General features: G+C 37.5%; 1 protein-coding gene across 10 annotated transcripts in view; it reads right to left on the reverse strand.

The window, feature by feature from the left end:
• The window catches only part of FRYL (FRY like transcription coactivator), a 244,013-nt gene that overhangs the window by 47,640 nt on the left and 172,197 nt on the right, over positions 1 to 24,176 (reverse strand). For 9 of the 10 annotated variants that reach the window (XR_014326144.1, XM_082837769.1, XM_082837765.1 and 6 more), the window contains 17 exons: positions 22,926 to 23,098; positions 21,243 to 21,403; positions 20,582 to 20,692; positions 19,610 to 19,764; positions 19,198 to 19,297; positions 17,894 to 18,062; positions 14,531 to 14,790; positions 14,021 to 14,161; positions 10,858 to 11,026; positions 8,781 to 8,865; positions 8,141 to 8,253; positions 7,030 to 7,180; positions 6,258 to 6,361; positions 4,470 to 4,655; positions 2,745 to 2,949; positions 1,344 to 1,465; positions 306 to 496 (listed from right to left, as the gene is read on the reverse strand). Coding sequence is in view for 9 of the 10 variants with exons in the window: in XM_082837769.1 (XP_082693895.1) it covers positions 306 to 496; positions 1,344 to 1,465; positions 2,745 to 2,949; positions 4,470 to 4,655; positions 6,258 to 6,361; positions 7,030 to 7,180; positions 8,141 to 8,253; positions 8,781 to 8,865; positions 10,858 to 11,026; positions 14,021 to 14,161; positions 14,531 to 14,790; positions 17,894 to 18,062; positions 19,198 to 19,297; positions 19,610 to 19,764; positions 20,582 to 20,692; positions 21,243 to 21,403; positions 22,926 to 23,098 (2,596 nt within the window). In the remaining variant the exon portion in view is untranslated. The remainder of the gene's footprint in view (positions 1 to 305; positions 497 to 1,343; positions 1,466 to 2,744; positions 2,950 to 4,469; positions 4,656 to 6,257; positions 6,362 to 7,029; positions 7,181 to 8,140; positions 8,254 to 8,780; positions 8,866 to 10,857; positions 11,027 to 14,020; positions 14,162 to 14,530; positions 14,791 to 17,893; positions 18,063 to 19,197; positions 19,298 to 19,609; positions 19,765 to 20,581; positions 20,693 to 21,242; positions 21,404 to 22,925; positions 23,099 to 24,176) is intronic. The other variant, XM_082837762.1, reaches the window with a different exon arrangement.

Below are 24,176 nucleotides of genomic sequence, written 5' to 3' on the forward strand. Positions count from 1 at the left end.
ACAAATGAAATTCAGTGTTCTAGTTTACATCTAACTTTAAATTCCTCTTATACCTTGCGGTCATCTCAGAATAATATCTGGGTGTGTGTGATAAAGCTGTTTCTGATAGGCACTATTTAATTCAATTAGTGTGTTATTAAACATTAATTACACAACTTTGTTTCTTAATTCTCTGCTTGTTAGCATCCGACATCAGTAATTCTATACAACCATTATCTTGCTCTACCTGCCATGATTTACATTTGGCAATAAGTCCTTGACAATGAGGAGTGCTCGATACTTGCTGAAAGAATTGAATGAACTACCTGTGCATCTTCTCCTGGATCCCCTACAGTTTCTACAAGTCTGGAGAGAACATCAGAAAGTGTAGTTGCCGAAAGAGGCTGCTTAAGGGCCCTGAAAATCTGAAAGGATCTCCCAGCATAGTGTCGAGAAGAACAAGAAAGTGCTGTCTGCAGAGCAACCTCGCTAAGATGATGTTCCAAATGAATTCCTTCTGTGAAAGCAAAGGAAACAAGTAAGTGCTTGTTTTTCAGGATATATATAGGGGTTAGGATCAGAGGCTAATAACCATGTTAAACCCAGTGCCAGCACAATACCTGGCAAACTGGGTGGGCACTAATATTTCATAAGTCAATGCTTTTTCTTTTTATTAAATTCCATCTGCACTTTAGATGACTCTTCATTCTAATCTCCAGGGAAGTAATCCCTGAGAACAGGGTTTCTCAGCCCCAGCATTACTGACATTTTGGCTAGATAATTCTTTGTCGTGAAGGCTATCCTTTGTAGTGTGTGTCTGTGTAGCAGAATCCCTAGCCTCTACCCAAGTGGACACCAGTACTAACCACTTGCCCCGCACCCCCTAATTGTGACACATATGTCTCCAGACATTGCAAAATGTCCTGAGAAGCAAAATCACCCCTAGCTAAGAACCACTGTTTTAGATACATTTTACTATAATTTTCAGAATGTGTTAAATTTTAGATCGAAGCCCAAACCAGTATAAAAAATAATTTAAGAGTTTGTCATCTCTACCTATGTTCCTTCAATATAATTGTTTCATAATAAACAATTATATTGTAATTTTATTATGCCGTCTTACACCAAACTAAGAACCCCAGAGCGTCAAAGTAGCATTCTTATTTTTAAGTAGTAACAGTTTTTCTTCAACCAGAACAAATCTGTTATCACTAGTAAGTAAAAAAGAAAACCTGTCTGAAACTTTTGAAAATTTAGACATGTCAACTGGTCAACTTTTTGCTAAACATTATCGTAAGTTTTGAGATCACACTAAAAGACCAGCTTGAAAGTAAATACTATCTGAAATGATTATTAAAAGATACCTGAGCTTGACTGCTTAAAAACAGAAACCACATGTTTCAAAAATGTAGTTAACTGCTCAGCACTCTTTATGCTAGGATTCTTGGCAGAAACATCCTCATGGTTCCAAAGGGGCCCTCTTTTTCTGAAAACAGAGAACAGACATGATTCCCTTGGTTTTTAAACTTAATTAAGGTTTAGCTCATACTCACCTAAAATGTGCTTTTGCAGTTAGAAAGGATAGCAGTTGAATAAATCAAACAGCATGTCACACAGCCTACTGCTACTATTTATGTACTTGGGTATGTAATGATCTAGAGCAAGTATAGGAAGATCCAAGTTACGTATAATTTCAAAGTCTTCCATTGTTACAGTCAAATTCTCTCAGAGGCAGCAGGAAAAGATGGCAAATTTTGCCAAGTGAGAAGAGTACCGGTTACTGCTTAGGTATTACAGGTCAAAACAGTCTCGTTTGTAGAGGCTAGACTGTATTTGGACTGTAATGCAAATAAAATAATCTATAAGTTAAAACTACTTGTCGATTCTTTCTTTAAAATATCTTTGCATTCACCAGCTTGGTTAGTAAGGGTTAGGCCCCTTATTGCCATAGGCCCAAAGTGCCCTGGAAAAAAGATGTGGTCATGCTGCCTCTAGGACGTAACACCTCTAATTCATCACATACTTTGCTATGAGACTGATTTTCTCAACATATATATTTTTTTGCGCGTACGCAGGCCTCTCACTGTTGTGGCCTCTCCCGCCGCGGAGCACAGGCTCCGGATGCGCAGGCTCAGCGGCCATGGCTCACCGGCCCAGCCGCCCCACGGCATGTCAACATATTTATTTAATTGGGTCCTTCACCCTCCCCATCCAGCTCAAAGATTTTTGATAATGTCCCCTTTCTTAAAAGATCTATAACCTCTGGCCAGGGCTTCATGGCCCTCCAGCTTGTCTAGAAATTCCTCCACATTACACTCAGGCTGGATTACTCACCAGTTCCAAAAATACTTTGTTTTCTCACACGTCTGTGATTTTGCTCTTGCTGTGGTATACTAGCCCCTTTCTCCCCACCTACGTTTCTTCTTTATTTATAGTGCTTTTGCAAAGAGTAGGCCATAAATAAATATTTGAAGATTGAATGTTAATGTAGCTAATGGAGGCAGAAATATATATTCAGATAGTACTGTATCCTCTTTGGGTACCTGGTATCTAGTCATGATTAAGGCCCTCCTTAGGTATAACAGTGTGAGCAAAAGAAGAAAGTCTCTGGTTGCATCAAATTCTCTAAATATTGCACAATACAAACCTGCCTATTCCAAATCAATGACCCTTTGGAAAACAAAATAGGGTTCGCTGAAGCTGACAAATGAAACCATGACTTAACGCAGCTACGCGTCAGGAATGGTAGGAGCTGCAAACGTTACCTTGAGGTAATGAATTCCATGAGGGTTTTGGCTTTTCCATCCTGCTCTACTGAGATGTCGACCTCGCTGAGGACGGTGGTGTGCAGATGTGAAATGGCAGCGCTGTTATTTCCTAAGCTGATACTAGAGGAGGTAGAACTTGAGCTGAGCCCTGAGTCGGTCATGGGGGAGGGCTGGTAATCAGGTATAAAATCGCTAACACCTGCTGAAAGAGACGCGGGGCGTGAATGCCCAGATGGAAGCAATCTCCCACAACCCTCAAAGAAGTGAGCCCCACAAGCACCAAATTACACTGAGTGAGTTTTTGAGCAAACGTTGTTTTCGGAGCCTCTCAGTCAAACTTAACGATTTGGACTTGCTATGCAGTCCTGTGCTGCCATCTGCTGGACAAAGTTGAAACTGGCAGTTTCCTAATATTTTGGCATATTTCCTCAACATAGGTTGCCATTCACACTTCTATATATAATGAGAACTGACTTTTAATTTCTTATGTTAAGGAGTCTATGCTTTCTGCTTCACTTTACTTAAACAAGGACAATTTTAAAGTCTATCTGTTATATTGATATTATGTCAATTATTAAATAATTCTAAAGGTCATTACTAATGCCCACATTTACAAAATAGCAAAAGGAGCCTTAAAACCAAACTATGAAATTTTGAATAGAAATGCTTTAACATAAAAAAAGGCAGTAAACTTTATTCCATTCACCTTTTAATCATGGTTTAAAAAGGCGAATAAGTTTACTAATAGATGTTTTCTCACTAACTACAGGTTTTTAAGTAAATAACAGGGCTTTAAGTAAGTAACTTTAAAACGTTATTAACCCTGTTATGTGGCATTATATGATTAGGAAAAAAAAGTAATTTTATTTCAATTTTTAAAAACCAATTTTTTTCTAGATCATCTATTATAAACCTGATGATACTGATGAATGAAATAAATAAGTTAGGGCTATTAGGGAAAAAGAAAATATAACTTGAAAAGTCAAACAAATTCACATCAACAGTGAAATAAATTTTACATTAAAGTCTCATTAATTTGGACCTCACTACTTCAAAATACATAATTTGGAACTTACTAGACTTCAAGATGTACAACATTTTAAGTGCAATCAGTATAAATGAGTGAATAAAAATTTTAAATGTCTTCCTTTGTCAATTTTTCAGATCTTGAGAGTAGGGGGAATCTAATACAAGTTCACCATCTTTGTCATAACCAGTGCTCAACAAATTAAGCCACTCTTTCATTGTACCTTTAACTTACATGTGGAGAGTTTAACATTTTTATGACAAAGACCCTTAAAGGTAAGAGAGATTCAAATACTCCACGTTTAATTCCTTCTTCTATGAATTAATAATGTCAATGGTACTTAAAATAATAAAACTACATTAAAAAATATTCTCTAGTATCTCAACCTCAGTTGATGTTCTCTAATGCAGGATCCCAAATTAACGAAGTACGGTTCCAGTTTCAAACTGTACTTTTTTTTTTTTTTTTTTTTTTTTTTGCGGTACGCGGGCCTCTCACTGTTGTGGCCTCTCCTGTTGCGGAACGCAGGCTCTGGACGCGCAGGCTCAGCGGGCATGGCTCACGGGCCCAGCCGCTCCGCGGCATGTGGGATCTTCCCGGACCGAGGCACGAACCCGTGTCCCCTGCATCGGCAGGCGGACTCTCAACCACTGCGCCACCAGGGGAGCCCCAAAGTGTACTTTTAAAGCAAATACCTGTGAAAGTATAATCTAAGTGTGCAATTTGTTTGACTGTAAGCACCCTGGGCTCATTAAACTCCTTGTTCCTGAGAAGGACAGAAGCAACAGTTCGGATGTTACTGTTGGATCCCATTACTATTAACAAGTGCAGAAGCAGGCGTTTACAATGTTCATACACCTCAGGGTGGCAGTGGTCAAACCCTATAGAGAACAGTAGAAAATCATCATCAGTAAAGAGAAATAGTGAGTATTCTTGCTATCAAACTCATATTTTAAAAAGAAAAGCAGAAATTATATAAAATATTTTGTGAAAGATGACATAGTACATCAATCAAGTTCTTTATTGGCCTACAGTGTGTATACACTTTTACAATAGCCTATTGTCCTACTGGACTAGGGAGAATCAAGACAAATTTCCAGTGTGTTTTATGTCTAAAATTTAGCAATCTCTTAGAAACTAATACTCTGTTACATAACAGTAGATGTAAAAGAACTTTTAAAGGCAAGCATTTTTTGTGCCTAGAACACAATAGAAAGTCAGGAGATGTTTGCTTACTGAAAGAAGGAAGCAGTGCCTATATAATATGTGTACATATCAGGAAAATTTAGGAGAAGATGGCTATTTTGACTTGCTTCAGGAGAGCAATCCTACAAGCATGAAAAGTGTTGCTGATGTGGTGGATCCCACATGTTTGTTACAGAGGGCACAGTGGAGTTTTAGCTGTAATAATCAGACTGCCCACAATCTAATTCTTTTGGGAAACACTTAGTACCCGTCTCAATTTTCCATTTACTCTGAAAGTTCCCAGTCCCAGAGGTAAATTAATTTTATTCCTGCTACAGAGTTTTTCCTGCCCTCCTGTATGATAGGAATGGGTATAATAGACTTGTTTGTGGTTAAAGGAGAGGCTAGGAATAACTCTGCTCTAGACCACAAGAATCACGGTAAAAAGTGTCATGGAAATAACATACAGAAAATAGAGAAATAGGAAGAAACTTTCTTGAAACCATATCTCCTTTCCCACTGTGGAGAACAATATAGAGATTCCTCAAAAAACTAAAAATAGAGCAACCATATATGACCCAGCAAGCCCACTCCTGAGCACATACCCAGAGAAAACAAAAACACTAGAAAAGATACATGCACCCCAATGTTCACAGCAGCATTATTTACCACAGCCACGACATGGAAGCAACCTAAGTGTCTATCAACAGATGAATGGATAAAGACAATGTGGTCTATGTACCCAATGGACTACTACTCAGCCATAAGAAAGAATGAAATAATGCCATTTGCAGCAACATGGATAGACCTGGAGGGTATTATGCTCAGTGAAATGTCAGACAGAAAAAGACAAATACTGTATGTTATCACTTATAAGTGAAATCTAAAATATAAAACAAACTAGTGAATACAGCAAGACAGAAGCCGACTAACTGATATAAAGAAGAAACTAGTTGGTTACCAGTGAGGAGAGGGAAGCGGGGGGGGGGGGCAGGGGGGCAAGGTAGGGGTGGGGAATTAAGAGATACAAACTACTGTGTACAAAATAAATAAGGTACAAAGGTATATGGCACAGCACAAGGAATGTAGCTGACATTTTATAATACTATAAATGGAGTAGAATCTATAAAATTTTTTGAATCATTATTTGTACACCTGAAACTAATACTGTAAATCAACTCTACCTCAACTAAAAAATAAATAAAATACAACCTGTAAAAAGCAAACAAACATACTATACTGACTTTCAATTATCACAAAAATATAAAATGAAGGAATTAGTGCCGAATATGTATTACCTATAAAGACTGCATGAAGAAGAAGATGGAGGTAGCTTCCCCATTCCACCTTCACACTATGATCGATAATGAGATCCGTCAAAAGGATGACGGCTATGTTACACCTATGACAAACAAGAGCATTATTCATGTGTCACTAGAGTAAACCTAGAGAAAATTTTATGCAAATTACTTGAAGATTTTAATATTGTCTTTTATGGAAAAAATACAATTTCTCAAGAAAAAAAGAAGAAAAGAAATACAGCTGAAGAAACTGTTACATGATAGTTTTAGAAAAAACCTATCTGGCTAAGGGCTCCTTGAAGTCAAGGCCCATATTTTCTTCATCTTCAACCCTAAGGCCTAGCACACTGCTTGCCACATAGTAGGTGTTCAGTACATGTTTGGTACAATAATACATTTCGAAAGAATGCGGTAACTGTTCTATTGTGATTTTTGCTAAATAGAAATCAGCTTAACTCAATTCAAATAATACTGCCTACTACCGGAAAATAATATTTTTCAGATGTAGTAACTGGGTCCCAGAAAGGTCAAGTAACTATGCCAGACACCCAGAAAAGCAGCAGCAGCAGAATTAGATTTAGTAATACTAATTGTAAACAGTGAGAAGTGTGAGTTTTTAGATTTCTTAAAATCTAAACGCACGGATCGAATTTGTTGCAGTATCAAAAGAAAGAAGGTTTCTTATGTTTTGTGTTGTCAGCGTAAAGAAAGCTGGAAGTGTTAAACAATGGTTTGGCTCATATGAAATAGGAATGACACTGTGGTCCACCTGTGAAGAGGTAATCCAGGTGATGACGTTTCAGGCAAGTAATCCACCAGTGGTGACCAGCAGCCTCCAGCTGGTGGGAAGGGTAGTGGCTCTCCTTGATTATGCTCCATCACTTTCAGTCGCCAATTAGAATAAAGTGGCATTGAATCACCTATCAAAATAAAATGATCTCATTGTCTACACCATCTACTTTCCGCCAATATAAGCAAACTCTAGTAAAACACCAACTATTTATAGCACTGGAAAGTGATAAAAAGAATTTCCCACTATTTGGACATATGTTTGCTAGGTAGACATGGGTACAAATCTTATCAGATTAAGCAAATCAGAGCGAGAAAAGAGCTATCAATTCAGGTTCCATCCTTTAAATCAAAGCAAAACTACACGAACACTTCATCATGATTCCACAATTGATGTCCAAGCTATGAGACCACATTATGGGTAAAGCTGCCTTGTAACAAGCACCTTCTGGTAAGTTACTCAGTTCTAAATTTCCTGAGATAGGGCCAGTACAAACCCATCTTCAAAGGAAATCTGCTCTACCACAGTGGGGCTGCAGGGTGCAGTAAGAAAGGCCATCAGGAAATGTGAGTTCTGTGTGACATGGGTAAGTCACTTAACCTCTCTGGGCCTCAGTTCCATCGTGTGCAAAATGAGGAGATTGGACCAGATCATCTTCAGGGTCCCTTCCAGTCTGAAGGCTTGTGCTTCTATTCTACCCTACCTTAGTGTTACAATGAGACTCGGACACATTATTCATTTTGCAATTGCAAGGGAGAACGTTTTAGTAAAACGTGAATCCCACGAAAGTTCAAATCTGTTCAAAAAAGCAGCCTGTTGGTCAATGTCTGTTCTATGATGCTTCTTGAGAATGAATTCTTATGTTCCTTTTGATTTATCTACAGGGAACCTGTGCTTTTGAAACGTATTTCCCCCACTTACGTTGCTTCTTAAAATCAAGACATTTCAGATTATGTTGGAACACCACTAGTGGCAGTTAAATACCCTTCTTAAAAACAACTTCCGGGAAGAATATATTTATTAACATTAATATAATGATAATACACCTTGCCATCGCAGTTATTAAAGAAAAACATTTGGAATGTATTACTTTTTTCTTCTTCATAAGATCCTCCAGAGCTGCTACTGTATCGAGATTCTAGTCTGTGATGTTGACGATTTAAATGACTGTTTAGTCCACTGTAGATGTCTAGGTGCACATAGCTATGGGAATGATCACTGAGTTAGTCACAGTTCATGGTAAAGTGGTATTTGTACTTTATGTTTCACTTTCTTTGCTTAAAAAAGAACACAGTACACAAAATACTAAAGTTTACTATGATATATATTAATTTCCACATTACAATTCAAAAGCTTAAGCTTTGAAGTCAATTATTTCTACCTGAAGATTTTTCTTAAATTGTTGTGATAATAATGTGCTGATGAAACCTATTCCATATAAAACAGGCAGAGTAAATATCCATTTAGAAAAGTTTAAAAATGTAGCCACACAAAAAGTGACTGACCATACTCTACCTATTCATCCATTAGTGCATATTAAAAAATCTAGCATGCCAGCAACTTTAATGTTAAAATAGTCAATGAGGAAAATTTCCAATATGGAAATATATTTCCTCACTAGAATTTTAACACAATGAAATATACATTCCAATGCAGAGATTATCATTTATGCTGATGATAATCTGTATACGTCAAACTGACAGGCTAATGAAGAACAGAGAAGTACTTACCTCTCTTCAATATTCTCTTTTATGGGCTTATTATCGGGATTGCCGTCCATGGGAGCTACCATTGTATTGCTACTAGAAGTAGTTCCTGTAATCATAAACAAAACAGTTATCTATGAATTTAAAACCTAGGATAGCTCAATAAGAACAAAAGATTTCAAATTATAGATGTCAAAACTCCACTAAAATGAGAAGGTGATTTTTAAAAAGGAATGTACTCTTAACGACCAAGAGGGTAAGGAGACAACAGCAACAAAATTATGGATACTGGAAAACAAATGGACAGGAAGTAATCAAGTGTTAAGAAGGCTGAATCCAGAGCTGTTAGTGGAGGAAACAAGAAGCTTCCGTATCTATACTGCTGAACCTCCAAAAAGTCAGGAATTAGTGGCTTCAAGTACCTCTGGAAGTAGGGGTTGAAGGAGGTGCTAAAAATGGCAAGAATGGGGCTCCCCTGGTGGTGCAGTGGTTGAGAGTCCACCTGCCGATGCAGGAGACATGGGTTCATGCCCCGGTCTGGGAAGATCCCACATGCCACAGAGCGGCTGGGCCCGTGAGCCATGGCCTCTCAGCCTGTGCGTCCGGAGCCTGTGCTCCGCAACGGGAGAGGCCACAACAGTGAGAGGTCCGCGTACCGCAAAAAAAAAAAAAGGCAAGAATGGTTGAAAATCTCTTTCATAAGTAGCTGGTTCCCAAGATCTACCCCTCTGCCTCCTGTAACTGGGTAGCTCTCTCTCCTCACTTCCAGAAGTCTCTTCTGATGTGAGTAAATCAGAGGATTTCTGGACTAGGGCACACCATATACAGGTGAAGGAGGAAGTACTTTACTGAGGATACGAAGACTAAGTGAAAACATACATACATACATACATAAATTTGCCATTGGATCCCCCGGCAACCTTCTTACACCACTGGGCTACCAGAAGGCTTGAAGACTGTGCAGGTGTGTGTATGTATGGACTATATGTATTGGTATACACACACACACCCCTACACCTTCTACTCTAGGCAGAGGACTAGAAGAGTTTTCTCTGGGGAATCTGATTACTGCAAGAGAAAAGACCTATGTATACTTCTATCGACGAAATCATCATACAACAAAGGACAAAATAAGTTCCATATATACCTACAGAACATCCAATCAACTTTTTAATATGCCTGTTAAGTGAACTGTTTATGAAAAGACAGACCCAGAATTGGTAGGCTTTTGAGGAAAGCTTTTACTAAGACAAACCAAAACAAAAACACAGCAATATAAAGAAAATAGGAACTTTCACTGGTAGAAAATTTTATCAAATATACAGAAGATAGTCCAACCATGAAACATGAATAGGACACTCCTAAAAAAATTCTAATTAAAAAAATCTCTCTTTGGAATTAAAAACATTCTAGCAGATATGAAAAATTCAATAGAAGCATTATTAGAAACCTCTTGGAAAGTATAACAAAAAAATGGAAATAGATGACAAAAATAAATTATATAGTATGAGAGATTTCTAATTATACAGTGTTATTAACATCACAAAACCATTTAATATAAACTGAATGGCAAAGAAATTCATAGAAATTTAAACTACAATAGCCCAGATATTATATTTTCAATGAAAGTTATTCCCACAGCAATGTAGTTTCTTCAACTCGAAATATTACAATAACTATAAGTATATGGGTATACATAAAAGTATATACCTCATGTGATTGGATACTATGTATAATATATGCCCAAATAGTTATAATATGAAATTACACAGTAATTTTCAATAAGTGAGCATTTTCTATATTTACATACTAATTATAGTCATTTTAAAAAAGCATTTGTTGTACAGAGATATATAAATGTATATTCCAGTTCTAAATAAGTATGTAAGTATGTTTCCCTTTATCACATTACGAATCCTTACACTGTCAAACTTCTTTACTCATATGAGGATTTACAAAGTTTTGTCCGGTTAATTAGATATAGGATTCATGTTTGCTTGTTTTCTTTATGATGATATTTAAAGCAAACGCTTGCTAAAATGAACAATTATGGAAAGCTTCTCTTTTTATACAAAGTAGTCAGTTTCAAATGACGTCTCACCTGAGGTGACAGAAGGGATTTTATAGCTGGAAGTGATGCGGTAATATGGGGGATTATCCATGTGAGTGACGCCTGAACTGACAGGGTCGGTCAGCTGTAGTTCACTCACCAGTTCTTCTAGCAACTGCATTGTTTTGTCTCTACCTAAATATACAATAACTTTCTTCACCTGTCACAAAAGAAATTGTTTGGAAAAGAAAAAGCACAATTTTTATCTCACAAACTTGTGTTGAGACAAATTTTATCAGAGTAAGTTCAACTTTAAGTGGTAGATGAATAAGCACAATCTTAATTTGAATAGACACTGATTAGCAATCAGATATTAATCAGCTTTATAAGTACTGTTCTATCTTCCCTCTAACCCTCAACATTATATCTAATTGGGATGACCTAAATGTATTGTTTAATGGTGTCCATAAAGTTATCTACTTCCTTTACCTTTCTGGGGTTTTCTTAGAAAAGCAAAAGATAACTTGCCTTTCTTTAAATCAGTTTCTCTTTCAATTGAAACTTTCAATTAATATCATCCTAAGATTTTCCTCATATTTTTATTCAGCCAGCCTTCAAACCCAGGATTCATCATTTATTCTGCCTTCCCCGTTCTCTATATTCAACCAGCAGTATAGAGTGTTGACTAAGAGTGAGAATCTAGAACTAAACTAGAACTCCAATCACGCAGTCTGGATTGGAGTGTAGATGTAACTTTTACTAGCTAGGCGATCTGGAAAGTTCCCCTCAGTTTTCTCTTCTGCAATTAGGGACAATGTCACCTACTTCATAGGGTTGTTAGGATTAAGTAAATTAAAATTTATAAAGCACTTTAAAAAGCCCTAGTACACAGTATGAGTTAAATAACTGAAAAAAACTTTTCAGTAGTATGCTTTATAGGGATATTTTAGTAATATGTATTATTGAAATGGGCTGATCGGTTAGTAAGCGATCTCTCTTTTTTGTCTCTACTTTAATCCTTACTACTCAAAATGAGGTCCTCGCAGAAGATGCAGCGTCATCTGAGCTTGCTAGAAATACAGAATCTCAGGCCTCACCCTCACCTCCAGACTCAGAACCAGAAATCCCCAGACGACTCACGTGCATACAGACATGTGAGAAGCTCTGTCTTATTAGATGACCCCCAGACAAATCTTACAACATGCTTTATCACATCATACCAAAAATCTGATAACAGCTCCCTAATGATAACTGACCGTCCTCCACACAGCTCTTGAGCTCTCCGAGCTGTTCTAACTATTTGCTAATTCTCTGTTCCCAAGTCCAGTCTCCTCTGACCCAGGAAACGTCAAGTACGTTTCTTCCTCTGTGCCTTTGCTCTGACCCAGGTCATCTGAGTTGACACTCCTGACTCTAATCCTGTCAGGTCTTCAAGCCCCATCCCCGCTCCAGCTTCACTGCCTGTCCAAGAAGCTTTCACTGACTTTTCACCAACAGCTCTGGGTTGGAATTCCAGCTCCATGAAGACAGAGCTAAATGGCTGTGCGGCTTTGAGGAAATTACTCTTCTTTCTACCTTATTTTATTCATCTGTAAAACTGCAGTAATCTTAGCAAGGCCATAGATTTCTTCCGGAAATTAAGTAATGGAGATGAAGTGCTTATACCGTGCCTGGCCTCTAACTAGTGCTTAAGAAATGACAATTAAGAAATTATTATTATTGTCATTAAAAGTAGCTCTTTTAAAATTTCTGGCAAATGGCTATGCCCTGAACTTCATCTTGGCTTCTTAGAATTATAGCTTCATGCCTGTTTCTAGTGCCAACCCCGACTCACTCATTCATTCGTCTGATTAAGGGGAAGATTCTATGTGTCAGGCACTAGTCCAGGCTCTGGCAAGAAGGCAATGAACTAAGCAGACCAAAATTCCTGCTCTTAAGGAGCTGACAATCCACTGGACTGATGGAGGCAAAAGTTATGAGCCAAAGAGGTAAAATATATAACAAGTTTGAGGATAAGTGCTAGGAAAATCAATGAAACAGGGAAAGGAAAAGAAGAGCGTACGGGTGGGGGGCAGGGCATTTGCAGTTTTAGACAAGATGACCAGCAACAGTATCAAGTGAGAACTGACATTTGAGGAAACTCTGAAGGAGGTGCAGCAGTGAGCAATGTGGCTGTCTGGGAGAGAGAGGAAAGTAAGTACCAAGGCCCCCGGGTGGGATGCCTGGTGTGAAAGCAGGACAGCGAGCGAGCGGAGTCAGCATGGCTCAAGGGCAGGGGGCCTGAGGGAGAGTATTAGGACGTGAGGTCAAGAGGTAATGTGTGATGGTGTTGTTTGGAACCAAACACCCACCTTTCTCTAAGTGCTTCTCACTGAAGGTTAATCTTGTGACATGCCTTCAGAACAGTGCTTTCAGGATTCAAGTCAACTGGTTCGTTTAAAGTAGGATCCATAAGAACTTTCAGAGCAACATTCTGCAGAGCTAGTCTTCTGTGGACATACTTTAAGGAGATGCTACCATGTCACTGATAGCTATATCTACATATACACGTGTGTGTTTGCGTGCATGTGTGTATATTCAGTTTAACCTTCATGTTTGATAGTTTCATGCTGTTCTCTTAACCTGAGAAGATTTAAGTATTGCTTTCCCTCTAGAAGGCAAAGACATATTCTTCACTGTATATCTCTTATCATGCTTTTCCTTGCTTCTAGAAGCCTTACGGCACGATTCCATAGGCACTGAGCTCTCACTTCCCATCCTGCTCCAATATCCCAATGCCAGCTCCTGATAGGAAAAACTACTAACATCTCTCCATTTCCATATCACTTTCTCTCCAGTATCATCTCTAATCCTCCCAGACAGTGGTGATTCCAAAGTTATCCACTCTCAGGACTCTGCAATCTTCCTTTGTAGCCCTTACCATGACTGTACTTTATTACTGATTTATTCATTAAATAAATTAGGTATAGGTTCAAAGAATAAAATCTGTAGCATGCATCAGAACCTAGAAGAACACCTAGCCTGTAGTAAAGCCAGATGATATCTGTTAAATGAATCAATGGATAAATCCATGTGCTATTTCCTGATTTTCCTCATCTTGGCCCCCGCTTTGCCTCTGCTGGTCTACTGCTGCCCAGACTCTGACATCACAAGACACTGGGTAAATATATATATTAAAAACATAAATAAAAAGTAAATGAACTTGAACACATACGTAAGGCAAGAGGCTTGGTTCACTATTCACTCCACAAATGCTGATCAAAAAGTGCAAAATTATTTTCAGGTTTTTTGGCCAGCCATCTGCGAGTGTGGTCCACACATTCTCCACCTCCGACCAGGCCAGCTCATCACCATACTAGAGGCAGAAAACACAGCACACACTTTAGTAACGGCTGTCTTTTCAATATCAAACTTGCCATGTCATGAAATAATAGAAAATAACGCTTTTACAGACAGATTTAATCTTTTCCACACTTTAGAGGAACCATCATTTCTTTCAACAAATCTGAACCCAAGTATCATTAAGCACATATGATTTTAGCTCCCCCGACCAAAAAAAAGACATTTTATATCTAATGAGAAGTTTTTTAAAGAAAGGAACTTACTGATAACACATACTTGTTTGGTTACCACAGGATTATCTAATCTCTTTGTCTGTTTCTAACCTGTTTACTCCTAACTTGGTGATTCTGTCCAGCAACTACAAATACAAAAACCACGTTACCTTTGCTGTCATGTACATCAGATTATTCAAAACCATGGCAGTGGCTTGTGGGGATCCCCAGCCTTCTCCTCGTAACCAGCGCCGGCTGGTCACCATAAGTTCTCGGTCTTTTAAGGAATCATCTTCATCTTCATCATGTCGCCTTGCTGTGGGCAACGGTTTTAAATCCACCAACTCGATGTTGTTCATCCACGGTAACAGGTAGTGCAGCATTACTTGCCTCCCAGAAGGGTGAGCTGTCTGAATTCTCTGGCTTATCTCTGTAATTAAGAACAAGTCAAAGAGGGAACGACTGATGTAACTGTGGTTTCCTTTGACTTATAATGAATTTAAATTTAATTTTTAAATTTAACTTTTTAATTCTTAAAAAACAGCAAGCCAGATTTTATTCATTACATTTAAGAATTATGAGCACTGTTTCTCCTTTTAGTGAATTTGCCATTGATGACATCATAAAGAAAAGATAGCCACTAACATATATCACACACTTAGCTTTTTTTTTTTTTTTTTTTTTTTTTTTGCGGTACGCGGGCCTCTCACTGTTGTGGCCTCTCCCGTTGCGGAGCACAGGCTCCAGACGCGCAGGCTCAGCAGTCATGGCTCACGGGCCCAGCCGCTCCGCGGCATGTGGGATCCTCCCGGGCCGGGGCACGAACCTGTGTCCCCTGCATCGGCAGGCGGACTCTCAACCACTGCGCCACCAGGGAAGCCCGCACACTTAGCTTTTATATAAAATATCTCTGGCGGTTAAGAAAAACAAATGTCTGCACACTATTGGTGAGACTGTAAAATGGTGCAACTGCTATGAAAACAGCATAAGAGCTCCTCAAAAAATTAAAAACAGAACTATCATGTGAGCTAGTAATTCCATTTCTGAGTATGTATCCAAAAGAATTGCAAGCGGGGTCTTGAAGAGATATTTGCACAACCACGTTCATAGCAGCACTATTTACAGTGGCCAAGAAGTGGAAGCACTCCAAATGTCCATTGATAAATGGATAAACAAAATGTGGTATATACATATAATAGAACACTCTGCAGCTTTAAAAAGGAAAGAAATCCTGTTATGTGGTACAATATGGATGAATGCTTGAGGACATTATGCTAAGTAAAATAAGCTAGTCATAAAGCCACAAATGCTGTGTGATTCTACTTACGTGATGTATCTAACATAGTCAAATTCATAGAAATAGAAAGCAGAATGGTGGTTACCAGGAGCTGGGGGAAGTTCAGGAAAAGGGTGGTTACTGTTTACTAGGTATAAAGTTTCAGTTCTGCAGGATGAAAAATTTCTGGAGATCTGTTTCATAACAATGTAAATATATTTAACACTACTGAACTGTACAGTTAAAATGATTAATATGGTAAATTTTACTATGTATGCTTTTTACCAAATAAATAAATAAATGTAATTATAAGATAAAAGACAATCTTTATACATGGATTAATTTAAAGTGACCCATGAAAAATCTCACATATTTCGGTTTTATCTAGGGGAGACGCCTATGATGTGCTTATTGCTTTAACATTCATCTCATTTAATGCTCATGACAAACCTGTGTGGTGGACAGTCCAAGTAACTTGCCCAAGGTCAATGATCAAGTGGCAGAGGATTCAAATACAAGGTTGATTCCAAAGCCTGTGAGCTTTTATATGCTATTTAATTTCCATAAATCACTTTAAGTACAAACCTTCTTTCTCCTCAAGTCCCGTTTTGCCCACTAGGTCTTATACCTATTTACTCATCAGAAGGAATAAATATGGAAGCATAGTGATTTGGAACTTGGCTCTGGAATCACACACACCTGGGTTTGAATCCCAGCTCTGCCACATACCTACAGGTTGACCTAGGGCCAACCTGTCAACCTCTGATCCTCAATTGATTATTCTGTAAGAAGGTAACAAAAGCAGCTGCATCATGGAGTTATTGTGCACATTCAACATAGTACCAGTGAACTGCTCAGTCCAGTGCCTTGCACATATTTATGCTCAATTCTAACTTTTTACAAGAAGCCCTTCTGTTAATGGGTCAATGTTATTGCCATGAGAATGAACTATTAGACGTGGAGCTCTGAAAGTAGCTGAATGAAGAGATCCTGGCCAGGGGGTTGTAAGTGCATAGAGCAGCCGGGGCCATGGCAACACCCACTGCCATCCTGACCAGTTTCATGAACTCTGAGACCCAGAGGACTCCTCTGTTTTCTGTGCTGGAGCCTCCAGAAGCAGCCCAGCAGCAGCAAAATTAGTGTTGACAGTGGTTACTACTTTGCGTTGATGACCATCCATGTCCATCTTGAAAGGGCTATCAGGACTGTGGGAGCTGGGAAAAAGGAAGGGGCTTGACTGCTGCCATTTATCAGTGCAAACCAAACACGTGAGCTGCTTTAAAAACTGAATGTTAGGAGAACTGAAGTTGTTTTTTCCCCGCTCAGGTCAGTTAGGGATGGGAATCAAACTATCTCCACCACTAAAATAGGTACTGTGGAAAGATGTGCAAAGAAGGCCAAGGCTTCTATGCCTTGAGCCCAAAAGAAGGAAAGGATCCACTTAAGAACCCTGTTATTCCCTGCACGCCAATTTTGGTGCATTTCTAGTACTTGGATTAGAACAAGATCTTGTTGCAGATGAAGAGCAGAAAAACTAGCTGAGTGTCTTTTGTAAATATTATAATTAAAACTTTTCAGTTAAAAGATAAAGCACTATGGGGGCATCTGCAATAGTGTGCTCACTGGCCAGAGGTTAAGCTGGATGAACCCCCAGATTATCTTAAATCTAAATCCTGGGAGGCCCAGATATACAGGACATCTTGCCTGACACAGCCCTGATGTTTTCAAAACTCCTGCCAAGAATATCTGTTGGCCCACAAGGAAAGGAAACTGGACCAGAATGCAATGTGGGTTCCTAGCAATAGTTCTGCTTAAGGCAGTGCAGGACCTTTCCCTAAGATTAGAGCTTTTACTTATAGAAAGAAACTTGTATCTCTATCCCTGTCTATTTTTATTATTAAACACAGACCAATACACAAGATAAACTGCATACCAGAAGATTCAGGAAGTTCTATGTCTACTAAAGAAATACTTTTCAATTGCCTGTGAAGCCCCCTTCTACCTTTTTTTTTTTAAAGCTGGGTTGAGGTGGAGAATGGAGGCCAAAGTTAGAATCCCTGCAGAGATTTTTAATAAGCAACCTCAATATCATGGTAGGTAAGTGTTAAGAGTTCATACGAAAGAAAAAAAATGATCTTATATAAAGACATGTTTGGTTTTGATTCAACCTCAAATTTCATATATTTAAATTTCCTAAAAGTAGTTTTTCTCAAAATGGTTGCTAAAGAAAAACTATTAACCAGTTCAATGATCATACCTGAGAATATGGCGAGAGTTAGCTCAGGATATGCCCTTGCTAGTTCTTCGGACAACTGATAATATGAAACAGAATACAGATGCGGCAGAGGAGACAGCTGGCTGAGAACTCCGTCTGTTCTCTGAACCTCCAATTTGTGAGCATAGCGAAACATCTTCGGTTCCAGGATCTACAAGAATGTACACTCCATTGATTTAAGATTTTATGGGTCCTCTAAATTTCAGCTATAATGAAAAATATAAAATCTTCTCCCAAGCAATATTCCAGTTTAAAAGTGATATAGTTATATATGTTGTAAAGTTTTTCAGGTGCTAATTTCTAATTCCAAGAAATGTTTGCAAAAGATCTGTAACTCTTTACAAGCCTTTACATTCCCTTTGTTGAATGCCAGTAGCATAGTTTGAAAATAACTTCAGCAACTTCATATACAATTACTTAAAGAAGATTTACCACTTTTCCAATTCAAAACTATGACTGTATAAAAACATGTATACTTGAAAAAAAATTCTTCAAAGCTATCTTGTTTAATAACAGATTAAATATGGAATGTAAACAAAAATTCTTTTGATATTACCCTATACAAAGAGCTACACTACTCAACTTTCTTCTTAATTAATAAAAACATTAGGGTGTAATTCCTAAGATGGTCCCTACCAGCCTCAATACCACTTCAAACCCTTTGGAAAAATGTGCATCTCCTTGAATCCCATTCTTAACCCTTGGTTAAGAGTGAAGAACCACACCCCATCATCAATGGATGTAATCATATATCCACACTTGATAAGTTAACTTTCTAGGTTACTTTCCTCAGTCTAATAAAGAAATATTATAAAAGATTATCATAAAAGAGCTAATTACTTTTCACTTGATTTTCAAAAAAAAATTTGATTCGCATTATTATCTGCTGAACAGAAATAGTTAAATGCACACATAGGCCTTAACCACTCAGTTTTTATAAGTACTCACACACACACAGACACAGACACACACACAGACACAGACACAGACACACACACACACACACACAGAGGCACACACAGGTGAGCGGAAGGGGGGCTGTGGGAAGGGGAAGGGTATCATACATAATCCCCTACAGGACACTTCTGAGTAGTTTGCATGATTTATAGACTTAAACGACCCATATTATTTTACTCTTCTATTTCTAATGGTAATCAGGAATTAACACCATACCCCACTATTAAAAATGAAGCTGAATGTTAGCATACTTTCAAGGCAAGAACAGATTATTATGCTTCATTAAATCCCGAGCAAAAATATATTTTAATTAACGTTTGTTTACAAACCTGTAAAAGTTGCATAGCAACTTCATAGATACTTCGAGAAGAATCAGCGGCTTTAAACAGTATCAGATTGAGGAGCATCACCGTGTCACACTGATAATCCCTAGGGACACATTGTAGACGTTAGGTAAAATAACGTTTAGAGGCTTTCACACCAGTTAATAAACATGATATAAAGGGAAGGCTACAGGCATGCAGCTGCTAAGCCTATGAGATGACTGCGTGTTTTTGTTTTTGTTTTTAAGGCAATTAGGTACAACAGATGCATGGGGATCATTATCCGTATTTGCTTAAATTTTGTTAGCACTTAAGGAAAGAAAGTACTGGTTCATTATTATTTCTGAGTTCAAAAGGACAGGTTTTCTTTTTTAAGGAAAGCTAAATAAAATATGAAAGACAGTAGTATCTAGAGTACCTGTTCTGGAATACATTAGCTATGGCTTTAAAGCAGCCAGCTGCCACTCTCTTGGAACCAGTGTAACAGCGATCCACAGCCCAGTACATCAGGTTGCTCTGATCCGGGTTCAGCTCCAGCAGTAATGTAACTGCTTCACAGCCCAACTGATGAACCTAAGGTCACAAAATTGCCCAGAACAGAGAAAGGGATATATTATTCCTCTACTCCTCTATATTTTAATTAAAATAATATAGTGCATATATTCACTGTATTGAATCACGAAACTCAAGCCTCCTTTTGTTCAACTCTTTCTCATTTTATTCAGCCAGCAGAAAAACCAACGTGGAAAAATTATGCTTGGTCTCCTGCTTTTTATATAAGACTCTTAGAAGTACAATTCTCTTCTCCAGCAGAGCCCCGGAGGTGGTTGATGAATATGAACAGTGATTAAGTGCTTTCAGGAAAGTGATTTATTAACCTCTCCAGTTATTTTTATCAAGCTTTATTCTTGTTTTTGATAACCCAGTAGAAAAATTATTCTGAGGGGAAAAAATGTTAAGTCCTATTTTAAACTGTGAAGTCTGTGTGTGTACAGAATGAGAGTAAGAAGTCAAGAAAGAATGATTAATTGGAGAGTGGTCAAAAAAAATTCAACTAAACATAGCAAACAAGGTATTTTTCCATGGAGCTCAATGTATTCCACAATTAATATTCTTTTATTGATTCAGAACTCTATTGTGATATATATACACACACTACTGTATTAATCCTATAATACAAAAGGGAAATTTAAATTATTCAAATGAGTACTAAATAAGAATTACAAATCTCGTAGCTCATGGTATCCTATTTAATTTTACATAATATATTTTTTTGCCTGTAATTCTAACCTAGCTTATGTTAAAAAGATATGTTCAGTGGGCCATACAATAACTCTAAATACTGCAATGACAATTGATTATAGAATTTTAAGGGAACTGTCATAAGTACCTTTTTGTCCAGAGAGTCCAAAATGTTATCCAACCATTTGTACAAATATCCATCTGATGAAAGTCCTACATTATCTGCAACAGGGCCACAACATAGTACAGCAGACATAGCCTTCAAACAATAATATTAGAATTACATTTAAAACATTTAAGAGGTTAAATGTTGGTTGCTTAATGAGAAGAGGCAGGATATTTTACTCATGCTTATGTAGCCACAATATCGTTAATTTTTTTTCTTTATAAAGAAAAGCAAAATAGTAACTTTTGAAATGAAGAAATTTACTATGAGTAGTATGAAAATATCGTGATACCAGATAAGACATGGAGTTTGAACAGTATTTGAGGAGAAGAGAGAAAAAAAAAAAAAAAGACCAAGAGTAAGTACTTAAGTAGGAAAAAAATAGTTATTCCTTTGAGGCAATCCTCAGTTCTTTAAGAGAATGGCTCCCAATTTTGGTAGATTCTGGAACTTTTCTGCATTGTATTTTGTACATTTAAATAAACCTACAGTATAAATGTTTGAATACAGCAGGCAAATGTATATTCTTTCAGGTACTCTGAAGAAATCCCTATCCGTTTTATAACACCAGGCACTGAGAGACAAAAAAATTTAACTCCACTCTTAACATAAGAAAAAAGAAATCAGATTTCTAGGTAAATACCTTTAGTGCACAGTACTGATGTCTGTTAATTTGCATATTTCTATCACTGTATCTGTCCAAGGGCGTAAACATGATGCTAAAAGGACCTGCCCAGTGACTGAACAGCATAAACAGACTGTGACGAAGGCTCTGTTGAGGAAAAATACTTCTTCTCTGGTGTACTGTAAATAAAAAATAGGTAGAAAAAATTATTTCCATTTCTTTTTTCCTTAATACGCATGTCAACTCCGTTACTGAATATATATTACAAAAAAAGAAAGCAAAAGCTTTCATTTTAACCTACCGCAAACCTCCAGAGTAACAGAAATTATTTACATATATGCAAATAACAGGAACAAAGTTGCAGTGCATGTCATCATGTAGTGCAGTGTTATGTGAGATGCAGCGTTATATGAAATACGGCATCTTGGCAAGCAGAATTTCACGGCAGTCACAGTGCTGCCTGAAGGCTGGCACAGAGCTGAGAGTCGGGACCCTGCTTCTCCGTGGGCTGTTGCTGGCTACATGGTAACCTTGCCGAAACATTAACATAACATACTTCTGGATCTTGGTTCATTGGTAAGAGAGGGCTTTGGACCATATAAGCTCTTTTCAGCTATAAAAGGATCATTACATGGAATCTTGATATACATAACTGACAACAGGGGAGCTGATCTACTTGTAGTAAAGTGTGAGGCCTGGAGTCCAAACCCATTCTGCTGCCCTTTGCTGCTGGTTTAGATGATTTCCAAGGATTCTTTCCACTTTAAAAATCTATTCTACAAGTTCTCTGCATCAGTTCTTGTTGAAGAAACTCAATAGTACCGTAATGAACCAATGTGGAAGTTGCAGACAAGTGTTGAGTAATGGACTAAATTACATCTTTACATCAGTGAGCTGAATTCAGATCAGAAAATTTAGAGGAAAGAAAGGCTCTTTTCCTCTATATAGCATCATTTGCCCCTGAAGTTCAAAATAGGTTTTCTGCACTTGAAATTAATGTATCTAAAGAAGTGCTTACAGGACCCGCCTATAAAATACAACCATTATCTTACTTTAAAAGTCAACTATTTGCATATACTTTTTAAGGTAACAAAGTAACTTTAATTCTTTCATAGAAAGAAAAAGAAACATTTGTATTTACATTTTATATCAAAAGCTATAAGCACATTTTTACACTTGTAAAGTATTTATGACTTTTTAAAATGCAATTGCATATAGTAATCTTCCTGCTGCCTCAACCAGTACCTGGCACGTAGTATGTGATCAATAATAGGCACACATCTGTTAAACGAATCATGAGTCACACTGTATCCTTATTATACTCTACTTCTGTGCCTATACCCTTCTCCCACTAGTCAAATGTATCTTGTTAATTCTATTCTCAAATACCACTTGGAGCATTATGCTCTTCACTCATTGTGTCTGGAACAAGTTTGTCCAAAGAGTTTATTCTACTGATTTCTTCAAATTTTTGTTAGTGTCTTGACTGTCGTTGAAAACCTATGTTGGGTTGCTTTTTGATTTCTAGTCATTGATACTAATTCAAAGGTAAAACAAATTCTTGCTATCCGTGTTACCCTGACATATTTTTCATATGTTCACAAGTTGCTTGTCAACATAGATTACAAAACCTCAGTGGGAGAAAATAATACGATGGTCTCTTAATATTCATTAGTGGTTTGAGGAGCTAAAAAATCGTACCTGGAACATTCTGAATGATATTCGCCACTAAGGCACTAAAATGGCATCGTATATCCTTCAGGGTGTCAGAGTCTTTTTCATTTTCTGCTTCCAGGAGTTGTCTAGTTAAATCTACATATTCCAATAAAGTGTTGTTGAGGAAATGTGTTTCACTATCAAGGCCACCGCTTGCACTGAAAATATTAAAGGAAATACATGGTAAAGAAAATGTGATTTTAAATTATAATTTAAGTCAAAATAAATTCCTAATAATCAAAATCAGAATTATATTAAAATTTGCATAGTCGTAGCACAGTGCAACTTATAAAAAAAACTGAATGAACAAGATTTTGGCTTACTGAAATATAAAAATACATGGTGCTTCATAATCAAGGAACTGCAAATGTAATTTACATTATTCAATTCCATACCCAACTTCAATCACCTATTGTGAGCGCTAAATGTTATTTTCTCTCCATCAAAATATATTGCTTTTTAAAATAAAGAAATACGGAGACACATGGGGTAGCGAGGATCAGTTTAGAAGGTAGAGAGAGGAAAGACTAATTCTATATGTTCGCATAGTTGCCCCGCATTTTCATATTATACCTTTAGCATAATCAATCAAATATCCATTAGGTACTTATTCTCAGCAAGATTCTGGCATAGGTATTACCGGGGATACAAAAATTTAAGAGAATTCAAGTAAGAGAGCTGGTTTTCAAATCTTCTCTTTAGACTTTGGGAGTTGCCCCAAGAATCTCTACAGTAAGATTGAGGCCAAGGTCCCGGGCCTGAAGCCTACTGGCTGCAAAGGGATCATTTGGTTAGAGTCACAAGTCCTGGATTCCAGTCTTATTCCATCAGTTATTAAGCACGTGACCAGTAGCTACTTCAGAGCATTTTAGTAATTTGCTTAACTTCTCCTTGTTATATTTGAAAAATACCTCTAAAATGTATGACTTTAAATATGCTTTTCATAGCTGCGAATAGTTTTTTATAAATATCCTTCAGCCATGAAAATAAGAGAAAGAAGCAACAATGGTACTAGAGGATATTAAAACTATCAGTCTACAACAATAAAAATATGTTGAATGTATTCACTCTGAAATTTTTTCCTTTATTCCTTAAACGAATGTTTTTTAAACTCTGGGTCATGACTTCTTAGTGGCTGGGAAACCAATTTAGTAGACTATAACCTGGCCCAGAATAAACTCTGAGTACCTACTATGAATCAGGCACATAGGATCGATTGGGTGAACAAATTAAAGA

The sequence above is a fragment of the Leucopleurus acutus genome (genome assembly GCF_964270905.1).
Source record: "Leucopleurus acutus genome assembly, chromosome: 4".
Lineage (NCBI taxonomy): Eukaryota > Metazoa > Chordata > Mammalia > Artiodactyla > Delphinidae > Leucopleurus > Leucopleurus acutus.